The 26330-nt window shown below is 43.0% G+C and overlaps 1 protein-coding gene across 3 annotated transcripts; it reads left to right on the top strand.

Moving 5' to 3' along the window:
- The first annotated feature begins 867 nt into the window (after positions 1 to 867).
- setd3 (SET domain containing 3, actin histidine methyltransferase) lies at positions 868 to 24847 on the top strand. 3 transcript variants are annotated; one of them, XM_040049098.1, is made up of 13 exons: positions 868 to 1000; positions 4104 to 4227; positions 4823 to 4915; positions 5018 to 5166; positions 6758 to 6830; positions 7800 to 8056; positions 14133 to 14191; positions 15839 to 15953; positions 19175 to 19249; positions 20518 to 20684; positions 22855 to 22940; positions 23060 to 23220; positions 23332 to 24847. In XM_040049098.1, the coding sequence occupies exons 2-13, from the start codon at positions 4125 to 4127 to the stop codon at positions 23794 to 23796; spliced, it is 1803 nt and encodes a 600-aa protein (XP_039905032.1). In that variant the 5' UTR covers positions 868 to 1000; positions 4104 to 4124; the 3' UTR covers positions 23797 to 24847. The 3 variants fall into 3 exon arrangements, with proteins under 3 accessions (XP_039905032.1, XP_039905033.1, XP_039905034.1); XM_040049099.1 differs by lacking the exon at positions 4104 to 4227 and having other exon boundaries at positions 919 to 1000; XM_040049100.1 differs by lacking the exons at positions 868 to 1000; positions 19175 to 19249; positions 20518 to 20684; ... (1 more) ...; positions 23060 to 23220; positions 23332 to 24847 and adding an exon at positions 17773 to 19168.
- Positions 24848 to 26330: the final 1483 nt, after the last annotated feature.

The raw sequence follows: 26330 nt of genomic DNA, 5'->3' as shown, positions 1-26330 counted from the left end.
GATATCATGTTTACAGACAGAAAACATGCCACATATGCACACAAACACTGCCAAGAACCAAACCTCTTTGGGAAGCTAATAACCTATGGTTTTTTTCTTGCTTTAAAAAATAAATCTTTAAGTGTGCCTAGTGATATGATAATGTCCTCCATGAAACTAGTGAACTAAAACTTACCTAGAACTGCTTCTATTTTAAAAAGAAAATAGGCTGTATCATTTAGTTACCAAAGGCAGCTTGTTCCTCGTTTTCATATAATACTAAAGAAAGCTTTAGTTCTGTATGGTAAATATGCAGCACTTTTCTATGTGAGAATTCAAAGCATGCGTCATTCACCCATTCATACAAGCAGTTTATTTCCCTATGCCTAAGTACTTTCTACATAACAGTCACACTCTGATGAACACATCAACTCAAGGTTGAGTGCCTCGCCCAAGGATTTGGCACGGAGACTAAAACAGCCAGGATCAAAACAGCAAATGGTAAATGACAAGGGTGGAAATGTTGCATGATTGAACCAGGGCCATTCACATCCTTAGCTTTAGCCTTAGCTTATTTTCATTGATTTGATTGCATGGTTTTAGTGTGACGTTGCTGGTATTAACAAAATGTATGTAATCTGCTCCATGATGCCTCACTGTAGATGGACTTCATCATTTACCCCTAACAAATCCACTCTAATATCAAAATGTTGGCACAATTAGACAGGCACAACTTTCAGCCAATCATTAGAGTTTCAACATTACCATTTATGGTCGATTTAATCTTTCTAAAAGTAGGCGTCCAATTGCAGTGCGAGACAGGAGAGGTTCTTCTTAAATTTACATTATAAAGCGTTCAACTTCCTGGATCATGGTCTCCAACAACCAATTAGAACGGCAGAAACACGCATTGTGATTGTGGGCGTGAGGCGTACTTCGCGACTGCTCAAACGCATGCGCCACAAAGTCAGGGTTGGTTTCAGTGCAGGGTCAGAGGGAACAGCTGCTGTCACTTCAGAAGGTATGAGTGCCTGAGACAAAGTGCGAATGTAGTTTGGTTTGATTCAGTGGATCTTTTCTATAAACGCGCGTGTGTGGCGCGGAAGTCGTTGTGTTTATAACAGCCAAGGCTAAAATTAGCCAGCACTGCAAGTTAGCCCACGCTATAACTCCAACATGACCCTTCATTAGTTGCCAGCTAAGCAGCTCACAACTTGCTCGCTAGCCTTCAGAGAGAGCAGCTAGTGGGGAATGAATGAGCTATTTTGCTGCCCCGCTCCAGTTGCCTCTCTGTTCGTCTTGGCGTGCTTAATTTATGGCCATAAGCTAGCTGCTGGCCTGGTGACACAGGCGAAACAACCCGAGACCCAGCTAGTCGTGTGAGCCAGTTATTTGGTGGGAGGGTTAACGCTTAGCTAGTACTCTACTTGTGTCTCGTTTTAAACGACGCCCCTAAACTTATTTTCTATTTCTAGCAGGGAAAGTGTGTGATATGTCGCTGTACGGCATACTATTCACGGCGAGCCTCAACCGCTGTCACAGCCGTTAGCTTACAGAAGCTTCACCTTTTTTCACAGCTGAAAACCAAATAATTCGTGGGTGTTTCCTGCAGCTCCCTCAGAAAGTGTCCTCAGCGAGGAAGCGGGGTTTTGATTTAGCGACAGATAATTCATTTGAAACAACTGCGTTCACTAACCGTTTTTACAGGTCTCAGTTTAGTTCCGGTGTTGTGCCAAAAAGTGATTTCCGGTGCTTCTTTGTGTTTATGTCTAAAGTCTTTGGTTCTGATACATATTCTGCAGGCAACAGGACTTCAGATGTCGGTTATATTAAAAATAAAGAAATCCTCTGTATCTTTAAGTGTTCTACATTACAGTCAATCCAGTACTGTTTTGGCACTTAAAATATCTTTATATAACTGTCATTTCTGTGTTGAAAATGGCATTTTTAATTTCAGTGAGATTTTTAAATTGATAAATAATGGATATATAAAAGTTGCTTTGCCAAAACAGATTGCTGTCAAGAGGTAGAAGCTACAATGTTCTGTCTATCTTCAAATGGTTTGATATTATTCATTAAAACATGCAAATACTGTCAATCACTTTTTGTCACATCACCGGTTTTCTTTCAAAGACTTCAGTATTTCTATTACACCAGCAGCGTTTAAGTACAGATGTGTATAAAGTGTACGTAGTTTTCTGCTGGACAGAGATTTTCACTCTGTTGATGTCTGACGTGATGATTATTGATTATATGACTTACAGTTGGAAAAGTAAAATTTGGCTGAGAGGCCATACATAATGCATTCTCTATTGTTTAAGAGTATAGACTGTATATTAAAGATGGCTATGAAAGACCTCGTTTCTTGACAACTTTATTTATAGCTTCATATTTATTACAACAAGTTTAATTTATAAATATTTTTTATCCTCATTAGAGTCAAAATGTAGAATAAATAGAATCATTAGCGTTGTCACAATACTATCGTTACAATACAAACATTTTCAATACCACTGGGAAGATTTTGACTGCTCCATGCTGCAACAATGGAAGTAATGGCGAAGCAGTCAGAGTTAATTTTCCCACTTATAAGTAAAATTTAACAAATAAGAATTTAAGATCAAGTTTAGAGATTTGATTCATTTTACAAATTTAGATAATTTCATTTCAGATGTGGCCGGTGACAGGGAGGTCTGGGCTTCCCTGCTTAGGCTGCTGTCTGCGCGACCTGACTTCAGATGAGTGGAAGAAAATGCATGGATGATTTATCGTTTGAATTATGATTGAGTGGTTGTCAAAAATGTTGGTCCAGCGTGATTCATTCTTGAAGAATGTGACTGATGGTGCCTCTGTTTAGAGAGTTTTTCACATGAAGCAAATCTCAAAGTTAACTTGATATCTGAGTGTTTCTTAGTGCCAGACTAGTCAGCAGGAACGTTGCTCGTTGAAATGCACTTGAGGTTTTTATAATCCCATTTCTTCATGGTGACAGCAGCACGCCCTTTATCAGCAGCTTTGGTAACAGATTTGTTGTACTCGCGTTCACTGCTTTTTTGTCAACTCGTCTTTCTGATAAATTCCTGTTCTCCGCCTCTAACTGGTGCTCTATTGGTGGATAAATACACTGATATATTGACAAATGCTCGAGACAATATTTTACTGATTAATTTTTTTTGCTTCAATGCTTCATTTTATGCAAAGCTCTGTAGTGCTCTGTTGTGAACCCATTGTGAGTGTGAGTATTGCACTGTGACTAAAAATAGAGCTGCAATAGAAAGGTATCTAGGAGCAGCGTGTGAATAAAAAGCATCACATTAAGCCCGCTCAGCCCCCAGGGTTTAAACAAAAAGCAACATGACATAATAACAGCGAGATAGTCTGTATGTGTCCCAAAATGGCTCTATTTTAATAAAGAGTATTTAAAAATAAAAAAAAAACGGTCTGGATGAAAGACATCCCCTGAATGATGGTGGTGGAAAACCCACTCTAACACACTGGTCTGAAATATTTCACTTGGTTTAGCATCTGTTGACTGCATAATGTGGGACTGACATCCTTTTAATCCCTGCCACACCAGTCAGTGCCCTAAGGACGGAGAAAAGAAATGTCCCATCACAGAATGAAACTGAGTACTTAGAACAATTCTGGACTGATTAGCAGTGACTCAGTGGGAAAAGTAGACCCAAACCGTGGAAGCTAAATCCCCCCACAGCACTATAGAGTCCTCGCCCTGCAGGTTTAGGCTTTTGCTTGTCATTTGTCACCTGACTTTAGATTTGAAAAACCTAGACTGACCTACCAAGTTGATAACCACCATCACTTGCACATCGCAGTTGTTGGTTGTTGGCAGCACGTAGCTCCAAGCTGTCCCGTGTATGTTGCATTGGCCGTTGCAGGACGGCTCCCTCTGTCCTTCTGGTCATGAAGGTCTTTGGACTGTGAAGGTATCAGATTGATAAAACCTCTCTTCTATTGTAATCAATTTGTATTGTGAAAAGTAATGTCTATGTAATGGTTCACTGAGGTTCAAGCTTAGCTTAAAAAACTGATTTGTAATGTGTTGGTGTCTCGATACTGTGGAGCAGAGTAACAGTGGTTAATGGTGTGCTCTCTCTGTGTCTCAGCCTGGTTGTCCATCCAGCATCATGGGAAAGAAGAGTCGGGTGAAGACTCAGAAGTCAGGCTCAGGAGCCATGGCTGTGGTTTCCCCCAAGGAGATGATGAGCCTGATTGCTGAACTGTTGCAGAGTATGTTTCCATTCAAAGTGCTAAAATAAAACCATTGTGTGCACGTACACTGCTCCATTATTTTGTGAGTACAACAAATATACCAATAAATCAGGCTATAATAAGGTAAATTATAATATTTTTGATTTACACACCAGTAAAAGTAGAGAAGAGGTCAGTGAGACTGACCCTAGTTGATGTTATGCGTTAAGTGTTAAATTTTAACAGGCTCATTTTGCCCTGGTGGGAAAGGATAAAGTAAAAATGGAGATGCAGTCGTAAGCATCATCGGATCATTCTACACTGCAATGTTGGGACTTTTGAGGTGCCGTCAAAAGTAAATACATTAGTATACAGACAAGCTGTTTAGCTAATACTAGCTTAGTTGTGTGTTTTGTTCAGCTGCTGTAAGTCCTGATAGCTCAATGCATAATGGTAGATGCAGAAAGTAGCCCTGATCCTGCATCAACAGCAGGCATTAGACCAGTGACTTTCTGCAGATGTTCAGCAGCCTTCACGTGCTGATTTCTGCTCTGTGCTTGAGTATTTATTGCTCCTTCTGGTTTCTTGGATAAGGTGGCTGTATCGTTGAAGTGTTGCCAATGTGTTTTCCCAGAATGCAGCAGTGCAGCAGCCTCTGCTGGTAAAGAGTGGGAGGAGTACCTCCAGATAAGAGGCTTGGTGGAAAGAATCCGCAAAAAGCAAAAGGGTAAGTACATGTATAGTATTATGTTAACACATGATTGAGACTTGCATACCCATCCCATTGGACTAAATAATAATAATGTTTGTTTTGTGTGTGTGTGTTCAGGCATGTCCATTGTGTTTGAGGGCAGCAGGGAGGACCACTTCCCTGACCTGATGTCTTGGGCTAAGGAAAACGGGGCCTCCTGTGAGTGCTTCACTGTGGCCAACTTTGGGAAGGAAGGCTATGGCCTGAGGGCCACCAGAGACATCAAGGTTTCTACTTTGATTTTTAGAAAATATTTTGAAGTTACCTCCTGCTTCACCATCACATGAGCAAACATGGGATATTTGCTTTTTATCCTAAAACTGCCAAAGAGCTCATTTTGAGTCCCAGAACTCAAAAGTAAAACTTCATAGTGTCTTTTTTGAACACTTTTGCTCAAATGTATCATATAATTTTGGGTTGTGCGCAATTACAATGTAAAATATTATAACAGAAAATAATAACTGTTGCAAACCTGTAGGTTTTGCAAAAACTGGGTCTACAAGGGTTCTCTAAAGGAACCAGTTCTTCTAGAGAACTGGTTCCCAGTAGTTCAGTTCCTTGGAATAGTTATTCCGCCCATCAATCCTGGTTATCTGTTCGACTTGCACAAAGGACAGAGCGCAGTGGTAAAGTGCAACTTGAGCTCTTTGAAAGCCCTGCACAGACGGCATGCTAAGCTGGTGAAGAAGCCAGAGCGATGTAAGGCGAGTGAGTGCCGACTCCAGCCCAGGGCTCAGACCATTAACTTCAACAGGTGACAAACGGATGAGCAGTCAGGCTGCAGCCTCATGTTTCTAAAGTAGAATCGATTTACTGTTTGTGCTGGTTTTCGTCTTTGTGTTCATACCTAAATACTGAGAGAAAGATGGTTTATGTCCTCATTGGCATAGAGGTTTGTGTTGGTGTGTGAGGCTGTAGCTGTAGGTTTATATTAAGTGTTAATTATGAGACGATGCGCATGAGCAGCCAGAGATCGAACCATGAAACCATCAAACAGTTCTGATTAGTACTCATCACTCTACCTTTAACGCTATACCCACCCGAATCAGCATCGCTCAATTCATATCATTTCCCATCCCTATACTGGTTACCCAGTAACATGTCATATTTACTCACAGCAGCTTTCATATCACATGTGTCATGTGACAGGGGTCAGGATGGCTAAAGTTAGCACATGGAGATTGATGGATGAACATATAGGAGACTGTAGTTATTACATGGCTGATATTGAACCACATCACAGGGGGTTGACAAATGAGTGGAGAGCTGGCTGCTGGTTCCTGGCTGTGCAGAGCAATGGGAGCGTGTTGGCTGTCCAGAGTGTGGAGAAGGAACCTGAGCAAGTAACGGTGAACTCCAGAGCACAGCAGTAGAGTCGGTTATGACAGTTTGCTGGTAATGACTGGATTTGTTTTAGCATGCCTTTACTGTTTCCTTTATCTGGGGCAAGTGTTGGCTATGCATCCATCATTTATATGCAAAAGGTGTTTATGGCATCATGGCTTCACATCTTTATGCCACACTTGGTTTGTTTAGCAAACTTGTATTGCCTGAAACTACACCTACCTCTGGAAGCTACCAACTGCCCAAATCGGACCAGTCAGTGCCAGGGAGATGGTGCTACTTGGATAACTGTGCAGCAGACACAGATATCCCTGAAAGTAGCAGGTTAGGCCGACCTGTCTGCACCCCACAGGCTTTCAGTACATCAGTGTCAAATCCATTTTAAAATCAGAAGTTGATAAATACTCTGACCTCCTGGAAGAGGCTGACCATGTGATCTGTTGTGCTCACTATTATTTACTGTGTGGTTTACAGGCAGAGGAACTATTCCTGTGGATTCCCAGGAAGATGCTGATGACAGTGGAATCGGCACAGAACTCTATACTGGGTAAGAAATGAAGTTATTTACAACTCGTAGCTCATTCCATACAGTTGTACACATTAAGAGGGCATCGCAGCACGCCAGATCTCTTCCTCTGAAAAGTATTCTGCAGTCAGCCTGTGGGGCTGCTGCAGGACTCGTGCTGGGTCAGTACAACAGGAGAAAACAAACACGTTGTTGGACAGGTCCAGCAGTGGAGAGGAGACATGTCGCAGACACGATGCATGTTTGATTTGCTGCAGTAAATACTTTTATACAATCTGCAATCAGACGACAGAACAACACAAAGGTTTTTATTAGTCAGGTTTCATTTTTGCCACGTTCATAGATCTTTTTGATGTGTTTTATTTTACTTATTCTAACATCAGTGCACATATGTAGAAATCATTGTAATAACACTGTGATATGAAGGATGTATCCTTTTTTAACTAAAGGCCATCAAAGCTCGCGGTGCATTTAAAACACAAGTTATACGCTGTGCCCCTCCAGACACGTGGCACATGTCCGTGGGACAGGCTCGTCCCATGCTGTGGAGTCACTGTAGCCATCGCTGCTGTCAGCAGAGTGAGACGTCAGATTCCCCCTCTCTCTCTTTGTTTTGGTCCTTACTGGTAAACGGCTGTGGAACTGAAGCACTCTGAAACTGGCTCATTGTTTGAATACACCTTAAAACACCATGAACAAGAAGTTTTTGCTCCTTGTATTCACTGGCATCAAACCCACCAAAGCACATTGCTGGGTGCTGCTCACTGGAGTTGTTGCCACCAGTTCAGCCACAGTTTCCGTCAAGATGCAGCGATGTTTAAATCGTTGTTACAGAAGAGAAAAAAATCACAGTGTAACGTGTTTTAATCTCACGGTAGTTTACTTATATTATTATAAGCCTTTAAAAATGTTGGAATTTTAAAAACTGAATAAATAAATGCATAAAAATATGATTTCTGGTCATATGACCCTGTGACCTCTTTATTGCAGGTCCTTTGTATAGCCAGGATCGGATCCTGCAGGCCATGGGGAATGTGACGCTGGCCCTCCACCTGCTATGCGAGCGAGCCAACCCTGCTTCCTTCTGGCTACCATACATCCGCAGTCTTCCTCAAGAATATGACATACCTCTGTACTACCAGCAAGAGGACGTGCAGCTCCTACTGGGCACACAGGCGGTGCAGGATGTCCTCAGCCAGTATAAAAACACTGCACGCCAGTATGCTTACTTCTACAAACTGGTACAGGTGGGCAGATACACCAAACAAGACACAGGTTGTCAGCAAGTATCAGTGGGCACTCTGAACATAAGACGTATAAACACAATTGAATCTTAACCTGAGATTGAAGCCTGAGGTCTGGTAAATGGTACAGTTTGCTATTTTTTAAAGGAAGGTTGGAGGTTGATTACTGGGTCAACTGGTGGCTTTATTACTGCCAGTTTGAAGGCCCATCAGTAGACAAAGACTGAAGATGAATTAATTGTAGGACAACTTTGACCAATCATATAGGAGTGTGGTCCAATGGAGGAAGGAATTCTCAATCAGCTGGAGTGAGACTAGATGCCAGTAGTGTTACAAGTAGCTGTACGTAACGTGTCTATGATTATGACTATTTTCGTTTTGTCTAATGGTTAAAATGTTATTGTGAAAATGAAGTAATTACTGATTAAGGTTAAGGTGATGCTTGGCTCAGTAGCGCTTCGACTCTTTGCCAGCCTGGCTCCAGTGATGGGAGGAAGGTTGTTCAGCCAGTACGATGTTGCTGAGAGCTTACTTAACAAATGATTTCTCAGGTTAAATGAAGATAGTGAGATGGGCTGCATGTTTTCAGAGGAGCCACAGTGTCCAGGGCCACAGGGAGGATGGAACATTATTATGAGTTACTCTGTGGGAGCAGAGTTTGGGTAGCTGCTCTGTATTGTGATGACACATGGAGTCAAAGATTTGCATCCTTGAACTTGAGCACAGCACTTTCAAAGAGACATCTACTGTAATAACACAAACTTTACAGAAGCTTGAGCTGCAAATCGTAGGACTGCAGCTCTGCTTCCTCTCAACTCAAAATGTTCTCAGAGGGTTTAATGAATTTGGCTGGGAATGAGAGCCGCTCCACCCAAAGTGGGATGGGCGGCGTCTCCTCTAGCAAGAGCCAAAAAAGAAATGTTCACCTGCTCCGTTTGGGGAGGGGGCCCAATTGCACCAGGTGCAGAGTCTGACATTGTTTTGTGGGTTATCTACGTTTGGGAAAGTGTCCCCCTCCATAACAAGACCGACCCAGTGAACTATGGGAGACCTGTGATGTCCATGATACAGCCCAGTTATCTCCTCTATAACAGGAGTTTGAGGTGTGGAGGCCGTAGTACGTTTGTTGAAAGGGGCTGTGAGAGGGATGGAGGTGCTCAGAGATAACTGGATGCATAGATAGGTGCAATGTCCACTGTCTTTTACTTTGGGGGGACGGACGGCCTTTTACCAAGGTGTCCCAGCAAAGTGCCAGTTGAGTATAGCAGGCTTGTCATGTTGCTGTCCCCACCGCGACCAGGAGAGGGAGGCATTGTGTCAGGATTGACATGGAGAACAAACCCAAACATCTAAAATTAGCAAAGGAGTTCCAGATGGGGCCGAACCACAGATGGGCTCCTGTCGTCACAGACGAACTACGGATTATGATCTGATATTTTCCCTTCTTTGGAATTCAATTGGCTTATGAGCTTCTAATCAGACTGTGATGGGTGGAGGAGGATTTTTTTTATTTTATAAATCAAAACCAGCACAATCTTTTTTTTTTTTTTACAGTAAGGAGAAAGATTCGGCTTGTGAACGTGTGAAGATCACACACTGGCTTTTTCTGTCCAGTTTAATGTGCCAACAAATTGAGTGAGATGTAGAGAGTGATTATATGATGAAATGTTGCTTAACAGCCTCAGACAACAGATAGTGGGATGCTAATCTGAAAATATGCTAATGTTCCATTATTAATCTCAATCATGGTGAAATGCCAGCTCAGCTTTGATCAGGACTTTCCACGGTTCTCTCTGAAGTCGGCCTCTTCTTCTTAAGGCAACAAAAGACCGCTTTTTCAAACGTTTCTTTGAGGTGTGTGTTAAATTGGATGACATACAGGAAATACAGTTCATTTTGCATAACGACAGCAGGTATGAATGAGAGCTATATGTGGCTGAATCATTTGTTTCAGATGCACATATAATGGCGTGTCCCTGTTAGAATGACTGTATATCTTTATTGTTGAGCACAGTGATGGAGAGTTGAAAACTCCTCCACACTGACGAGAGAGACTGATTAAAGTCATTAAGAAACTTCAGAGGAACTAAAGGTTATCGTTTAAGTTGTTGAGTTTAGGGTGAACTTGGTTTGTCACACACTGCTTCTGTGTTTTACTTTGGTTTCTGTTAAATAATGGCATGAAACTATGAGGTCCAATGTCATGTGTGGTTGATCTGAGGTTGTATCTACCTAACTGTAGACTCTGGTAAGGACCTGCTGATCTTTTCAGCAAAAGATCAGCAGGTCCTTTACACGGGACCAGCTAGGCTTGGACAGCCTTTTTCCATTTAATAAATTAAATCATCATTTGAAAACAGCATTTCATATTTACTTAATTGTTTCTTTATTTGACTAAAACGTGTGACAAACATGCAACAAACTGAGAAATCATGAAAGGGGGAGGATATCCCCCCTCGTTCTCCTCTCCTCATACCCAACAGTCACAGGCAGATGGCTGCCCCTCTCTGATCCTGGTTTCTTCCTGTGCAAAGGGAGGCTTTCCTGTCACCAGGTGCTCAGTCACAGGGGCTGGTCTAATTGTTGGGGTTCTTCCTCTTATGTTTTAGGGTTTTTAGTTGTGTTGATTTGGTGCTAAATGAAAGAAAATGTATGGTATGGTTTTCTGTGCACTGTAAGGTCAGAGCAACAGCAACTGCAGGGTCTGTATTAAAAAAAGAAAAGGGGGGAAATGCTGGAGCTACTCTGAACTTGACTTTATCAGGAGGAGAGGTTGTGCACGCACGCCTGCCTCAGGGTAAAATGGTGTGTGTGGTCACACAGTTTTACCCTGCATGCAGTGACACTGATTCATCCCTACAGATGAATTCACAGAGCCGTACTTGTCAAGTTAAAGAAAGTTCTTCCCAGCCGCTCCTCATAAATCAGCCAGCTTGATAAATTGACCAGTGTTATCCATTTGCATATACATCAGTCTGAGCGTAGAGCTCATAAATGCTGTTAGTATCACAGTTTGTCTATAGAGTTCACCTGAAACAGCCAGTGTCCCTCTACAAACAAGTCTTTAGCCGCCATTGTGAAGTGCTGCCCAGCTGTTGGTGGTTGTGTTGAAGCATCACCACCTTTATTTTTAGTGGTCACAGCAAGGAAGTACTACATATGTAGAATCACAGTCGTAAGTAAGTGTTGAGTTAAATTAAGATTTAAAAAGATGCTTTTGTTTGCAATGGGAAATTTATATCTATCACCATCTTTGCTGTTGGTCCTCACACACATGCACACTCTAATTACATTAGTGTGCCTGCGTGTATACATGCTTAGATATGTGTCTGTATGTATAATAGTAAACACACACTTTCCAAGTTTTAGGATCATTCCAGCACATCTCTAATGAAAACTGTGCTTTTCATATCAGCCGTGGAGTGTTGTCATTACCCTGCAGTGCTCACCTGGGTTCGTGATAACTCGACAACAAAGTGGCATAGAAGCTTTAAATTGATACTACAGGTGTATCTACTGAAAATGTCAGACGAGTTTGAATCTCAGTGACCTTGAGGTCAAGGTCAGAGGTCAAGTTTTCTGAAAATCTCATGAATGCAATAACTGCAGAACAACATAGGATTTTGAAATTGATACCAGATGTAAATGGCAGCTACATTGTAGCCACAGCCACCCTGGGGCGCACTGACAGAGGCGAGGCTGCCGGACACTGGCGCCACCGGGCCCTCTGACCACCACCAGTAGGCAACGGGTGAAGTGTCTCGCCCAAGGACACAATGACCGAGACTGTCCAAGCCGGGGCTCGAACCGGCAACCTTCTGATTACAAGGCGACCTCCCAACTCTTGAGCCACGATCGCCTGTGTAGGTGTACCTACTAAGAGGATGACACCAGTATCTCTGATATTTCCCATGTTTCCCATGTCCTAGGCCTGCTCAGGGATACCCTCGACAAGGCCCAATGCTGTATTTGGTGATATGTTAGCAGAGCGTCTCTGACATTAGTACATATGCGCATGCATATATCCAACACGCGGGGCAGAGGGACGGTGGGGGTGAATGTGGGCGGTGTATGTGTTGTGGGGGATGGGGGTTTGGGATTGAGGAAGGTACATTCAGGTCAGTTCAAATCCAATGTGACAAGCTAATTTTCCAGCCCGGTCATCTGAGGAGGAGGAGGAGGGAGTGTGTGTGTGGTGCATGGTGTGCTAGGGTGGATCAGATGAGAGGACGCACCTCCATGAGCCATCCTGGCTCAATCGTCAAGCCAAAAGGAACCAGAGCTGTTGCTCTTTTAGTTATGCTGCAGAGACGCTAATCTGTTTGCACCGCTACATCGCAGGGACTTTGTTTCCAAAGAAATTTAAGGCCCTAATTATTAAAACTGGCCTTGGATTACACTATAGTTAGGCTGAGGTTTAAAGAACTGGGCCTAGTATTGAGGGTAGCTGTCAGAAAATGAGTGAAACGATGTAATGTTGTCTGCAGTGATGGACTCATGACGGTTGATGTTGAGTTCACGTGAATGTTGATCATCGTGGAAAATGGGGATGTGGTTCAAAACGGAAATGGAACAAATATTTATGTGACCAGGAATGAAGAGGAACAAAGATGCACAGCAGCTTCATTATTGTCCAGGATTTAAACTGTTTTAATAAGTAAAAATATTTTCAAGAAACAACGTTAAGGCTAACCGGTGGATTCTTCTGTATCAGTGCAGGTAGCCAACGACAGCAAAACTACTGACTGCTTAATAGAGTGGACAGTATACTGTGTTTTGGGGTTTGTTCTTCTTGTAAGTCATTGCTGCAGGCCGGGACGTTCCAAAGTGATCCCTGTTAGACTGATCTTCAGGTCCTAATTTTCCACCAAGTCATCGGTTCTGTTACTGGTCAGAAAACTGTGGTGTGGTACCGTCGGTACTGCAGTACACATCCTGTAAAAACTTCATTTATTTGACTTCAGACAGCATGAAGTCTATGACAGTTTTAAAGCCATGCTCCATGCTTTACAATGGCCTTAATGCCTGTAGTGTTTCATGTCCACTTTAACAAGATCCAAATGCACCAACTCGTTATGAAAAGGTCATCATCAAAGAGGACGTGAACATGCTTTTTAATGCTACTTTGGACCTTTTTAACATGTGAGTCTGTAGCAACTGGCTCTGTTTTTGGAGCCAGCCTCACTTTTAGTTTGATGTTATCTGTTGTTTAATATTACAAAAAAGTATACTGTATGTTGGTGTCACTTAGCTTCCTGGTGGAGCAGGTGACTGTATGTCACAAGGCCTCAATGCCGTGGCCTGCGTTCAGTTTGACCCAGAGACCTTTGCTGTCTCCCCTCACTGTCTCACTGTCCCACCACACTTTCCTGTTTTAAAATAATAAATAAAAAATGGTGTTAAAAATGCCCCGAAAGTGTTGATGTAGTGTTTTCAGTATTCAAATGGATATTTTATTGATCACGTTGGACAACAGCCCGCAGGGTGCTGAGTCGTGTGCTTGGTCCGTTCTTCAGCAGCACTGTAAACTGGTAACTGATGAGAATGTGTTACTTTGTAACCTCAAACTGTGTTTCTTTGGACTGTAAGCCACACTGTTGGTAAAACATCAGAGCTGTTACGCCAGCAGAGCCACCCCTCACTGAGCAGCTGTTTGGTCTTGGAGTTGTTCTTACTCTTTGGCCTTTCGTTCGTATTCCTTCATTTTCGTCACGAGCTCCACTGAATTGAACGGTTTGCAGCTGTGCAGGTGGTGCAGGTGGTGCCTGTGGCTTTGGTGGAGGAATCTGTGGCATCCATGGACACAGACACTTAGACAGGCACTGATTCAAATTACCCAAATTGATGAGACAGACTTACGACGGCTGCTGGCCACACCAAATTAGGCCGACAGAGATATATGTGTCCACTAAGAGACCACATACTGACACACACCCCTGTTGTAGCCATGTATTGTTTGACAGGCCTCTCAGGCGAAACCACACACACACACACACACACACACACACACACACACACACACACACACACAGTTTTGTGATTATTTTGTTCTTATTCCCATCGTGTCCACCTTCCCCAGACTCATCCCACTGCCAGCAAGCTGCCCTTGAAGGACTGCTTCACATTTGATGACTACAGGTCAGTGCGTAGCAGCGGTTTACATGTTTGTTTACCTTCTCCAGACTGTGAATAACAAGCTTTATTACAGCTCTGTTGTGACTTTTACGTACTAACCTTCATTTTGGTGGTAGAGAATCACTATGAGATCCACAGGCAGGCTTGTAACATAACTACACTCACAGTCAAGGTGGACATGTTTATAGTAATGGGCTGAATATAGTGCTTTTATAATCTTACTGACCATTTGAATTGCTTGACCTAGCTCACATTAAATTTATTATTACAATCATTAACCTTGTATGCATTTCTTTGGGCCATGGGAGGGAGGTAGAGCACCCAGAGAGCACCTATGTATGCAAAGGGATGGAAACGTCACACAGAGAGGACCCAGCCAACTGTATTTTGAACCAGTGATCTCCTTGCTGTGAAGCCACAGTCCTAACCACTTGTAACCCTAAACACTACTTCTGGACAATTGTAATGAATTATTATGAGGTTGATTCAAAATGCTGCAGTGAGAGTACTGGCAGGGAGAAAGAGAGAGCTTGTTTGTCTTCTGTTGGCTTCTGTGTTCATTGGCTCCCTGTTAAATCCAAATTTAAAGTCCTGCTCCTCACATACAGGTTCTTGAATAATCAGGCCCCCGTCGTAAAGAGCTCATAGTACCATATCAGCCCAGTAGAGCACTGAATGCTGACTTACGTCTGGAGCCTAGGATATTTAAAAGGCAGAGCCTTCAGTTTTCAGGCCCCTCTTCTGTGGAACCAGCTTCCAGTTTGGATTCAGGAGACAGACACTATCTCTACTTTCAAGATTAGGCTTCAAACTTTCCTTTTTGCTAAAGCATATAGTTAGGGCTGGACCAGGTGACCCTGAATCCTCCCTTAGTTATGCTGCAATAGACGCAGGCTGCCGGGGGATTCCCATGATGCACTGGGTGTTTCTTCTTCTCTCACCCCTTCTCACTCACCATGTGTTTATACACCACTCTGCATTTTTATCATGAGTGATTATTAATCTCTGGCTCTCTTCCACAGCATGTCTTTTGTCCCGTCTCCCTCCCCCCATCCCCAGCCCCTTGTGGCAGATGGCCCCGCCCCTCCCTGAGCCTGGTTCTGTCAAAGGTTTCTTCCTGTTAAAAGGGAGTTTTTCCTTCCCACTCTAACCATAGTCTTTGGTTTTCTGTATTGTTGTAGGGTCTTTACCTTACAATACAAAGCGCCTTGAGGTGACTGTTGTTGAGACTTGGCTTCATATAAATAAACTAAAAATCAAAATCAAATCCATCCTGGGCTTAATTTAATGTCATATAACTTGTTTTAAGGTTCTCTTCTGCCAGTGATCAAAGTACTTTGTGGCAAATAGGACGGCTGTCACTAAGGATGTAGATCAGGCCAGTTACTAATTGGAAGGTTGGTGGTTAGATCCCAGGTTACTCCTGCATGCTCAAGTTTCCTTGGGAAAGACCCTGAATTGGAGTGTGGATGTATGTGAATGTTAGATTAGGTGTAGAAAACCGTGTTTGTATAAATGGGGAAATGAGGCGTGTTGTATGTAAATCACTTGAATTTTCTAGTGGAGTAGTAAAGCACTATGTAACTGACAGTCTGACTGGTCTCCGTATTAGAACGAGAAACATGTTAGTGGTGTTTGTTTGTTTAACAGGTGGGCCGTATCCTCTGTGATGACCCGTCAGAATCAAATCCCTACTGAGGATGGCAGCCGGGTCACCCTGGCCCTCATTCCTCTCTGGGACATGTGCAACCACACAAATGGACTGGTGAGCGCACACACACACACACTTGTATCTTTCCAGGAAATTGATTCTGTCCATTGGATGTTACCATTCATGTGAAAAGGGAGATGCCATCTCTGAATTGCAGAGTGTCTGTCACCATCGTACGATGCTTTAAGTGCAGCTATTCCCCAATTCTGTGTGAATGGTGCTCATGGCCATTGATCAGTGGCTACGAGTACCACTCTGCATTTAAGTTTTATCCGGTCGTTAAGTGATGATGTGACGAATCCTACTTCCGGGCCTAAAGTAGTCTGCGTTTAATATGGCTTTTGTGTTGTTAACATGTTTAATGTTTTGTATTTTCTTCTATTTGATCTCAAAAAGCTCCTAAAACAGTCAGTGATCACTGTTGACCTCCCTGGGCTTTTATTACCGCTAATCATTTATTTAAGCTCAGTTTTTAAAACCTTAGGATGTAACTACAGCCCAGCCCATGCAGCAGTATATGAATGACTAACCTCGTATTGTGGATGGATTATCTCAGTTGTTCTCCTGGCTGAAGTTTGGTCCTTTTACAGCATCCTGCCATGTGATTACATTTGTTCCTGACCACCGAGAACACTCACGTTAACTTTTATCGAGTGGAAAAAAAGTTAGCTTGTTTATATTATGCTAACATAGCTGTGTCACTAGCGGTCACGTAGCACATCATTATATACCAGCTAGCCAAACTTCAGTAACCCTACAAACATCACTGCTGTTTAGTTTTCTGTCTTCATTTATGTTGGAAGTGATAACAGAGCTGTACGTTTTAATTTGTTTCCAAAACCCCGCAGTCAGGACATGCTATATTGTATTTAGATAGAAGCTAGCGAGCTAACTCCCTGCTAACTTCTAACTCCGTTAAATGTCATAAATTCCGTTTTCATGGATGCCTGGATGTTAAACTCAGTTGTTACACCTGGTAGAGCAGAACGCTGATCATTTTATTAAAGATGAAAGACTTTAGACAGTTTTTCAACTCTCAGTAATGCCATAGTGATCATTTGGTATATGGACCTGCAGCGGAGTTTAGGCCCAGACACGGCTAGTGACGTCAGACTGAACAACCGGATTGAAGGGTCTTTACCTTAAAATATGTAGCATCTCTCGGCAATTTGATTTTTATATACATGGAATCAAATTGAATAATCTGCATATTAATGATTATGAAGTTGACCTCAGTCAGTGGTGCTATTTTTGTCATCATGCAAATGTACCGTGGATGAGGTTGGGGACAGCTGCAGTAGGCTGAGACTGAAGAGTTACTGAAAACACATCCAGATAAACAGAATCAACTTTCTGGGATTTCTTACCTGGATGATTGAGGATACATCAACACACTTGTGTTGTAACCTGATTGTTTAGCACAGGGTAAATATTCTGACACGAAACACTCTGTGCTCTTCCCTCATGTGATAAAATTATAAGCAGTATGTGGTTTCATTTTCAGCAAGTTGGAAAACATTCTGCTGAAATGAAAAACTAGAGATGCAGTGTTTAAAGCATTTTTTTTTTTTTTTTTTTTTTTTTTACATTTAAGGTCATCAAACAAATATTTCAAATATTTGTTTGATGAGTAATATTGGAAAAGATAACCGAAGATAATCCTAATAAATACTTTACAGTAAAAACTGGAGATTTAAATAATTTTATTGAAGGAAATGTTATCTAGACCTACCTGGCTTTATATGAAAAAGTAATTGCACCTTAAACATAGTAATTGCTGGTGCCGCCCTTGGCTGCAAAAACTGTAAACAAGTATTTGCGAAAACGAGCAACGGGTCTCTGGGAAGTAATTTTGACCCACTTTTCTTTGCAGAATCGTTCAAATTCAGACAAACTGTGGAAGGGTTTTGAGGATGAATAACCTTTTTCGGATCATGCCAAAGCATCTCAATGTGATTTGAAACAAGATTTTTACTCCACCACTCCAAAACCTTAAATTTGTTCAGTCTTTGTCTGACTGGACATCAGCAGGGCACGAACCGATGGCCAGCCGTTCTCCTTCAGGATCATCTGGTATTGAGCAGAATTCATGGTTCCACCAATTACAGCAAGTCGTCCAGGTCCGCAAGCAGACCAGACCGCCAAAGTAAAGACGATGCACCACCTGGCCACGCCTATATATTCTGTCCATTAAAAACCATGAACAGAACGTCCACCACCCTCCGCAAATGAGTCTGACTTACTGCCGACAATATGAAGCTTTGTTCGTACAGGACCTGAATAAGTACGCACTCTGGCATAGACTTGCCCAGGTTGGCTGAGAAGTGTGAAAGCGTTTTTTTCTTTTCTTTTTCCCCCCTACAGTTGGAGCACACACCCTTCTTAAGTAGGGTAACCACCACCCCCGTCTGCCAGTCCTAAAGGACAAACACATGTAGTGTTGCAGAGCAGTGCCAGCCAGGGTAGGCCTGCAACATCCAAAGGCTTCAGGGGTGAATCTCAAACAGTTGCACAGTGGCAGGGCCCCCGGGGTGTCTAAGTACGTTAGTGATTTCAGCTCCGTGACGGGCAAGTCGACTCCTCAGACTTCGAGGAGATCCTCAAAGTGTTCCTTCCACGGCCCAACTATATCATCAGTGGAGCGTCCCATTGCTACTGTAAACAGGGTGTAAAATACCGCCTCCCCCTCTCGACTTGTCTGAAGAATCACTTTGAGGCCAGCTGAAGTCTTGTTCCGTAGTTCCACTGAACTCCTCCCACACCCGACTGTTGTGGAAAATACTTTCTCATTTCACTGCATATTCAGTCTTGGATGGCAGCTTATTGGGGTATTGTCTCTTAATTTTTATTTCTAAGTGAGCTTTTCCTTGAAGGACCTCTGGTTACATCCATCTAGCTCATGGGAAGCAACCCAATAGCATGATGTTGTCATATTTTACTGAAGTTTTTTTACATCAAACTGAAGGTTTTTCTTTATATTTACCTTTAAATGCAAATTGGCAAACTTCAGTTTTAGTCCCCTTTCCTGCATTTGTCTATGACCTATAGATTAGCATTACAGTGTGTGGTGGCAGTGTAACATTACTGCTTGGGAAGCCAGAGTGTGGACTGTGGGCCCTCACATGTCAGACTTTCTCTCTAAACTGAGATTATTAAGTCAAATATGTTGCAGCTTGCTGACATTTGGAGCCACAGCTAAAGCTCTGACTGGATACGTCCTGCTGCAAATCCATTTGGTGAGGGCTGCGTTGATGACATTACTTTTAAACTTGCAGATCACCACCGGATACAACCTAGAGGACGATCGCTGTGAATGTGTGGCACTGCAGGACTATAAGGAGAACGAACAGGTGACGAGATCATCACTTTGGTCTTTGTGTCTCATGTCTATGTACACAAGAAAGCCTCAGTTATAGAAGTTCAGTTAGACTCAGTACAAACTCTATGTGCCTTTTTTATATCGCTGTGCTGCCATTTTATCTTCCATCAGCAGAAATTTGTATAATATTTTAGTTGTTGTTGTGTAGTGACAGCACCTGAAGTCTGGAAATGAACGCTAACAACATGTGACTGAGAGTTGTCGCCAAGAAGGCGTCTGATGATGATTGTCAGTGATGCAGCCACAATCCTGTGTGCACATTGTTTCAATATTCTGAAAATAGTATGTCGACAGTATATTTTATGTTATTAAATTCAGTTCAGCACCAAATGACAACAACACTTGCTTCAAGGCTCGTTCTAATGTAAGTTAATTACCAGAGAACACTCCAACAAATGGATGAGCCCATAGGAGCACGCGCTCTGCTCTGCACATGAGCAGTTAGCAGTTTTACAGCTACGCTTTCATGAATCCTTAAAAGGAAAGTTGGAAATGAACCTGTAATTAGCTAAGACAGGTCAGGTCAAGTGATGGCTTAATTACCACCAGCCCGAATGACTGAGCTGTCACTCAATAACAGAGATTGATCATATTTAAGATCGGATCAAGTGCCATGCTTCAGTCTTAGTCTTCAGCCAATGCCTGTCGGTGTGTTAGCCCTGCGACACACCCGTGTGCTCGGCCTTTCGCCCTGTGGTAGCTGGAATAGGCTCCAGCCCCGGCGACCCTGGTGAGGATAAGAAGATGGATGGTTTTTGCCATATTTATGGCTGAGGGGTGAGCGAACAGGCGGGCAGGCAGCGTGGACACCCAATAGTGTGAATGCAAAAACGAGGTGACATAGTCATCTGACATTCACGCCGTCTACCAAAAGTCTCGGGCGAGTTTGAATCTCGGTGGCCTTGAACTCAAAATGGCAGTTTTCTGAATACATGGAGGATTTTGACATAACACGGGTGCATCAGTGTTTGTTTTTTCATTGTAGCATTCATATGAAGCATCTTGACGCGGCTGCTGTTGTGATTTGGAGCAATACAAATGAAACTGACTTAAATTTTAAGAATTACAAGCAAACAAGTAGCTTAGAAATAAGCTGACTAAAGCAAACATATTTCTAACTGTTGAACTCCTTAAGATATATGCCAAGTTGGATATACTGCGTTCATACTGCTAGCATGTATAGATCCTGCTCACTACGGGCAGGACTTTGTAGAATCTGACCACATGCTCTTTCCACAGATCTACATCTTTTATGGCACGAGATCCAATGCCGAGTTTGTGATCCACAATGGCTTCTTCTTCCAAGACAACGCCCACGACCGGGTGAAGATCAAGCTTGGTGTTAGTAAAAGTGAACGCCTTTACGCCATGAAGGCTGAAGTTCTGGCGAGAGCCGGCATCCCAGCGTAGGTTCAACCGCTCGATCAGCAGATCTCTGCACGCTTTAATATGGGTCAAGAAGAGCTCCGGGCTCACTATAAACTCATGTAGATGCACTTCTGTCTTCCAGCAGTAGATATTTCCACCAATTAGGCTCCTCTTTGCTATAATTAAAGCACATAATGTAAATGTTGCAGCCCCCCCCCCCACCAAGTTTCAATTTACTATCCACCCCAACACTTTCATCACCAAGAAGCTTAATCAGTTTATCATTAGCTTCTTAATTTTATGCAGCATTCTCAGTGCAGCATTTTTAATCAGACGCCTTTAATCTCTTATTGATGGCAGCCTAAATCTCAAAAGTGGAAATTAAGTGAAACAATCCACGTTGTTGCTGGGGTGATATGCTCGTAGATGGTTTTCAAAGGGACGAGTCACAGACTTTGTGTCGGACCTCGGTGACATGTGGAGTCGCTGCTGTCATCACTCTTTTCCTACATCATGAAGATCAGTCTGAGCGGGTATTTTAAGTGGCAATAACAACCTTTAAACACGCTGCAGGGCGCAGACTGAAGCTTCCTTAGCTGGCTGCACTCCTGCTTCTGCAACGTTGGACAAAGGGATAATTTAATAGGAAGAGTGGGGAGGCAGCTGTAATGCATTTGTTGGTTGTAATAATGCTGACCCTGTGCTGCTCTGATCGCCACATCGATCACTTTGCTGAGGCAGGGAAATATTGTCACTTAAGGTCTAATATAGCCGTGTTTTCTGGCCTCCTGCTGACTTTCACAATCCACAGGAATACTGGAAATTGCAGTTATTAACATTATTGTTCAGAGGCCAATGGAAAAATCAGATCTGCGAGTACGAGGTGAACTGCAGGCAGATGTCAGGCTTGCAAGGTTTTTGTGAAGGCTCACATGTGGACATCCGTTAGTTTTTAAAGGAGCCTGTTCTACTTTTCCCTTTCTGTCAAACTAACGGTGGTCTGTGTTAAACATGGCTGCAGATTCAAAGAGTGAGGTCAGTGTGAAGCCACCAAGAGTTCAGGTTCAGAGTGCTGTAAATACTCAGTTTATCCCTGATGTGGTCCCCTCGGGTGCTCAACAACAGGTAGCCCAGCCCACCTGTTGGTGGAAACCTTTGGTTTACATTTGTCTCAAAGAGAGGGGAGCTAACAGACAGTGGATGAATTACAGGCTGCATCAATGCATCAGTGCTGGGGATGAGATACAAGTCTTTAGCTGTGCACTCCGGAGCCTGAACGAGCCACTGCTGGTCATTTTTACGTAAGCTGCCTCACCAGCTGTGTCTGCAGAGCACTCACTTTCAACAAGGCATTCGTGGACAGGCATGCAGAACATATTTCTCACATTATACAGGCTGGCTCTGTGGTTTGCACTATTATTAGGACAGCTTCAGATGTTCAGATGGATATTTGTCTGAAGTGTCAAATACAAAGCATCAGGAAATGGTTAGCCAAGGTTAATTCTGATCATATGTGAACATGAAACGCATGACTTATGGTTTTCAAATTGATACCATAAGTGTGTCTAAGTTTCCTGAATGTCTTGTGAGTGAGAGGGATGTTAAAACCAGCAGTGAACCTGCTGGAAGGCTCAGGGGTAACTCTGTCGTCCCACGGTGTTGTTGGGTGAACAGCTTTTGGCACTTCTGTGTTGGTTTTATGTTTTTGAGCCCAACACGATGCTGCTTCATTCACTGTCTTGTTAATGACATTGATTTGGATGAGATCGATATCGTTATCTTTACTAGTTCACTGCCATTTCGTGGGATTTGTGTGTTGGTTTAATTTTTTTGTTTAGTTTCATTGCAGTGAAGTTACAGGATGTATAGCTCAGTACCTCTCTCACTACACCATCCAGGTCATGTGCTCTCTTCTTGTAGTTGAGGTTGTTTCATACAGGAACTTATAGATATATATGCATTTTTTAACATTTAATTAAAAACATTCTTAATTAATTTGCCGGTTAAATTGTGGAAAATAAGAATCAGGATTCTTGTTTTTTTATCACCTGCCACTGCATGAAATGGTATTTTGTACTGTGGAAGCTGTCCCGTATTCTGGGAAGCAAATGGTACATTCCCAAACTGGCGAAGTGTTGCGTTAAGAACTTGTGTGCAGAGCTGTGGTGTTGCTATGGTTTAATAACTCTTTATTCTGCTGGCTTTCAGCTCCTATGTTTTTGCCCTTCACTGCAATGAACCCCCAATTTCAGCCCAGCTCCTCGCCTTCCTAAGAGTCTTCTGCATGACAGAGGGTAAGGCGCCGACACATTCCCAAAGTGAGATGAACCCAGACATCCTTTGACCTTTGGAGCCTGCCTCTTACTACTTGTCTTCTGTGGCCCTGCATATACTAACATGTGCGTAATTTCAGATGAACTAAAGTACTACCTGCTCGGAGAGCGTGCCATCAATAAGATCTTCACCCTGGGCAACAGCGAGTTCCCTGTGAGCTGGGAGAACGAGATCAAGTTGTGGACATTCCTCGAGACTCGGGCTGCTCTTCTACTCAAGACATACAAGACCACGTCAGAGGTCAGTGTGGTGGAGGTTTAGGCTAAAGCTTCTCCGTATTTCAAAGGCAAAAATATTTCCTGTCTAGCCTTCTGAATAGCAGACGTGTTTTTATTCTCTCCTGTTTTTCAGGAGGACCGCTCCATGCTGGAGAAGCCTGATCTGTCTCTTCATTCCCGCATGGCTGTCCAACTCCGCCTGGCTGAGAAGCAGATCCTGGAGAAGGCGCTGGCTTGTGGCCGAGCCAAACATCTGTATTTCCAGAAAAAGCTGGAGGAGGGGGCGTCGCTGCCTTGTTATGAGGAAAGCGATATCGCTTTGCTGGAGAATACTGAAGCGGATGCAAAACTTCCAGTTATCCTGCGTAAGGTGGAGGAAGGCCAGGAGATCCAGGTGGATGAGGACAGTCCTCTCCTGAATGGGATGAAGGTGGTGTACGGGACTAATGCAGAGGCTAATGGAGAACGAGATCAGGACGATAACGTCAGCACAGATGTTAACTCTGCTTTGGCCTCGATGGGAGGTTCGAGCCAAAGGGAAGAAGCTAACCTAAGTGCCAGTCGAACTGAAGACGAACCCAAAGAGAACACTGTTTAAATAATTCCAGTAACTGCCACACTCCATGCTGTTTATTTATTTTTGTGTCTCTCCAAGGACTCAGAAAAATAGCTGAAAAAAGAAATTGAATTAAAAGTCATGGAACTTCTGTGTGTGTTCATCTAGTGTGGCTTTTGTTAGTGCTTGGTTGCCTTCCAGGCTTCTATGCAGAAGATATTTTTATTACACTGGAGTTTTAGTTACCTTTGAAACACAGGTGTAAACTGAAAGTGCATGTGGGAAGAAACCAAAGGGAGAACAGCACCTCGAGGCGACTGTTGATTTGGCACCGTTTAAAATTGAACATGTTCTAGAAAAAGGAGGAAAAGGTTTTAGCTGAACATCTCTACAAAGCCAAACTCTGCCTGTGATGTGAATGTGTTGGTGTGTGTGTGCACCACTCTGTCTGGTTAATGGCAGAACGCAGAATGCTCTGTAGCTGAGTCAGGTGTTCAAAATAACACGCTGATCTGGAAGTTTTGCATTGGAATATTATTTAGCATTTTAAGGAGTAACTAAGTAACCTGTAGTGTAAGCTGCACTGATTAGGAGTAGTTGTGGCTGCAGTGAGAACTACATGATGAAGCCGTACAGCAGCAGCGACTCGGTGAGACGCAGGGAACGCCTTTGGAAGCTTTTTCTTCACCCGCCTTAAAAATGTGCTCGTCCAATCACTGACATGTGACAGGTGGAAACGAAGAAGAGTGTGTCGTTCTCTAGGTCACCATTGATTGAAGGAGTGGCCTCAGTAACTGTGTCTGCGCTGGTCACGACTGAAAGTCTGACAGGCCTGCAGTGTAACACTGTGGACGTCGGGGCTTACCCCACTGGTGATTTCAAGCTGACTGAATGTGGCAGCTCGGTAGATCTTACAGGGATGCAGACCGAGGCCTCAGAACCTGTTTGGATGAATCCGTTCTGGATAAACGCTGCACCAAAGATGTTGGACGTTACCTAGCAACTTCTTTGCATCAAGCTCTGGCAGTTGTATCTTATTTTCAACATGTCTTCCTCGGTACATTTCTTGGTTCCTATTAAAAATTAAAGCACATACAGTTTTTCTCAGTCATTTCTTTGGAAGTGGAAACAGATAAAATGCTGTTAGAGTTAACAGCGCTATTATAGTTGCAGACTAAACATAGCTTGTCAGTGTTTACCACAGAATTGGATTGAAGTTATACCTGTGATGGAGAGACCAACAGGACACGCCCACTTTGTTAAAGAAATACATGCTACTGCAAAGAGTTTTGGAACAATATTAGCTCCTCCCTGATCCAGATCAGCCTCAGGTTGTGCTGTTACAGTCAGCAGAGCTAAAGAGAGGATCAGCCTGACACTGGAGAAACAGACAGATGAGCTGGTTAGTGGCAAATTTCAAAAAGCAAAAGCACCATTCTTTCTGAAAGCTAAAGTAACCCTGCAAAATATACATTCATATGCTCGGGGATCTCACCCAAGTTTATATTTAGCAAGCAAACACAGTTAAGGGAGCAGATGATGTGTGCCGCCGTCATCCTGGGAGGCTTTGTGCCATTAAAGCCTAAATAAATTCAAACCTCAAAATCATTAAAGATGTTCTTTACATGATCATTCCAGCCCTGAACAAAACCAGCTCAAAGATAACCGTGACACTCACGCCCATGATGGATATATGTAACCTGCTGACCACAGCCTCTCCATACATACCACTGTGTACATGCACTACAGTTGGTATGTTGTGAGCCTGCGAGAAAATGAGCACCAGACCCCTTTCTTTGAAATGTGTGGAATAGTGTTCTTCCTCTAGCATCATCTTCTCCTCTAGCATCATCTTCTCCTCCACAGACACACGGTCAGCAACTCCTCAGTTTGCTTGTGTTGTCTCTCTTTCCTTGCCCCTGCATATATCAGGAATTCATAAAAGTAGCATTATCTTGAATCATTAAATTTAAGGCAATTACATTCTGATGTGCTTCCTTCATAATTCATGTCTGTCTAAGATTAAAAACCCTTTAATCCAGCAGTCCCCAACCCCTGGGCCTCGGACCGGTACCGGTCCGTGAGTCGTTTGGTACCGGGCCGCGAGAGTTGAGGCTCAGGTGTGAAATGTCTGGTTTTCAGGGTTTTTATCGGTTTTCAGCGTTATTTTGTTATCGTTTTTATCGTTAAATCGGTTTTCCTGGGTCTTTTCACGTGTGTTATGAATAAATCTTCTTTTTTTGGTACCGGTACTAGTTTTATTTTGTTGTATTTATCCGTGACACCTTAAAGGCCGGTCCATGAAAATATTGTTGGGCATAAACCGGTCCGTGGCGCAAAAAAGGTTGGGGACCGCTGATTTAATCACTGGATTTAGTATTATTATGGGCACTGGTTTGGTTGGTACTGTGTAAATGCTGGGAGCTGACCTGGGAACAGCACTCCCAACTAATCTGGACCTGTAAACTATGTAATACCGTGCCTATTAATTCACAGTGCAAGTGTTTACAAGTTCTTTGACTGCTTCACTTCCTTTATCCTTCAGACAGAGCCTGTCCACGTCCTGTGATCACAAA

Source organism: Simochromis diagramma, unplaced genomic scaffold, assembly GCF_900408965.1.
Source record: "Simochromis diagramma unplaced genomic scaffold, fSimDia1.1 OVJJ01000426.1, whole genome shotgun sequence".
Taxonomy (NCBI): domain Eukaryota; kingdom Metazoa; phylum Chordata; class Actinopteri; order Cichliformes; family Cichlidae; genus Simochromis; species Simochromis diagramma.
The sequence above is the reverse complement of the archived record's forward strand: the minus strand, read 5'-3'. Positions and strand labels throughout refer to the sequence as shown.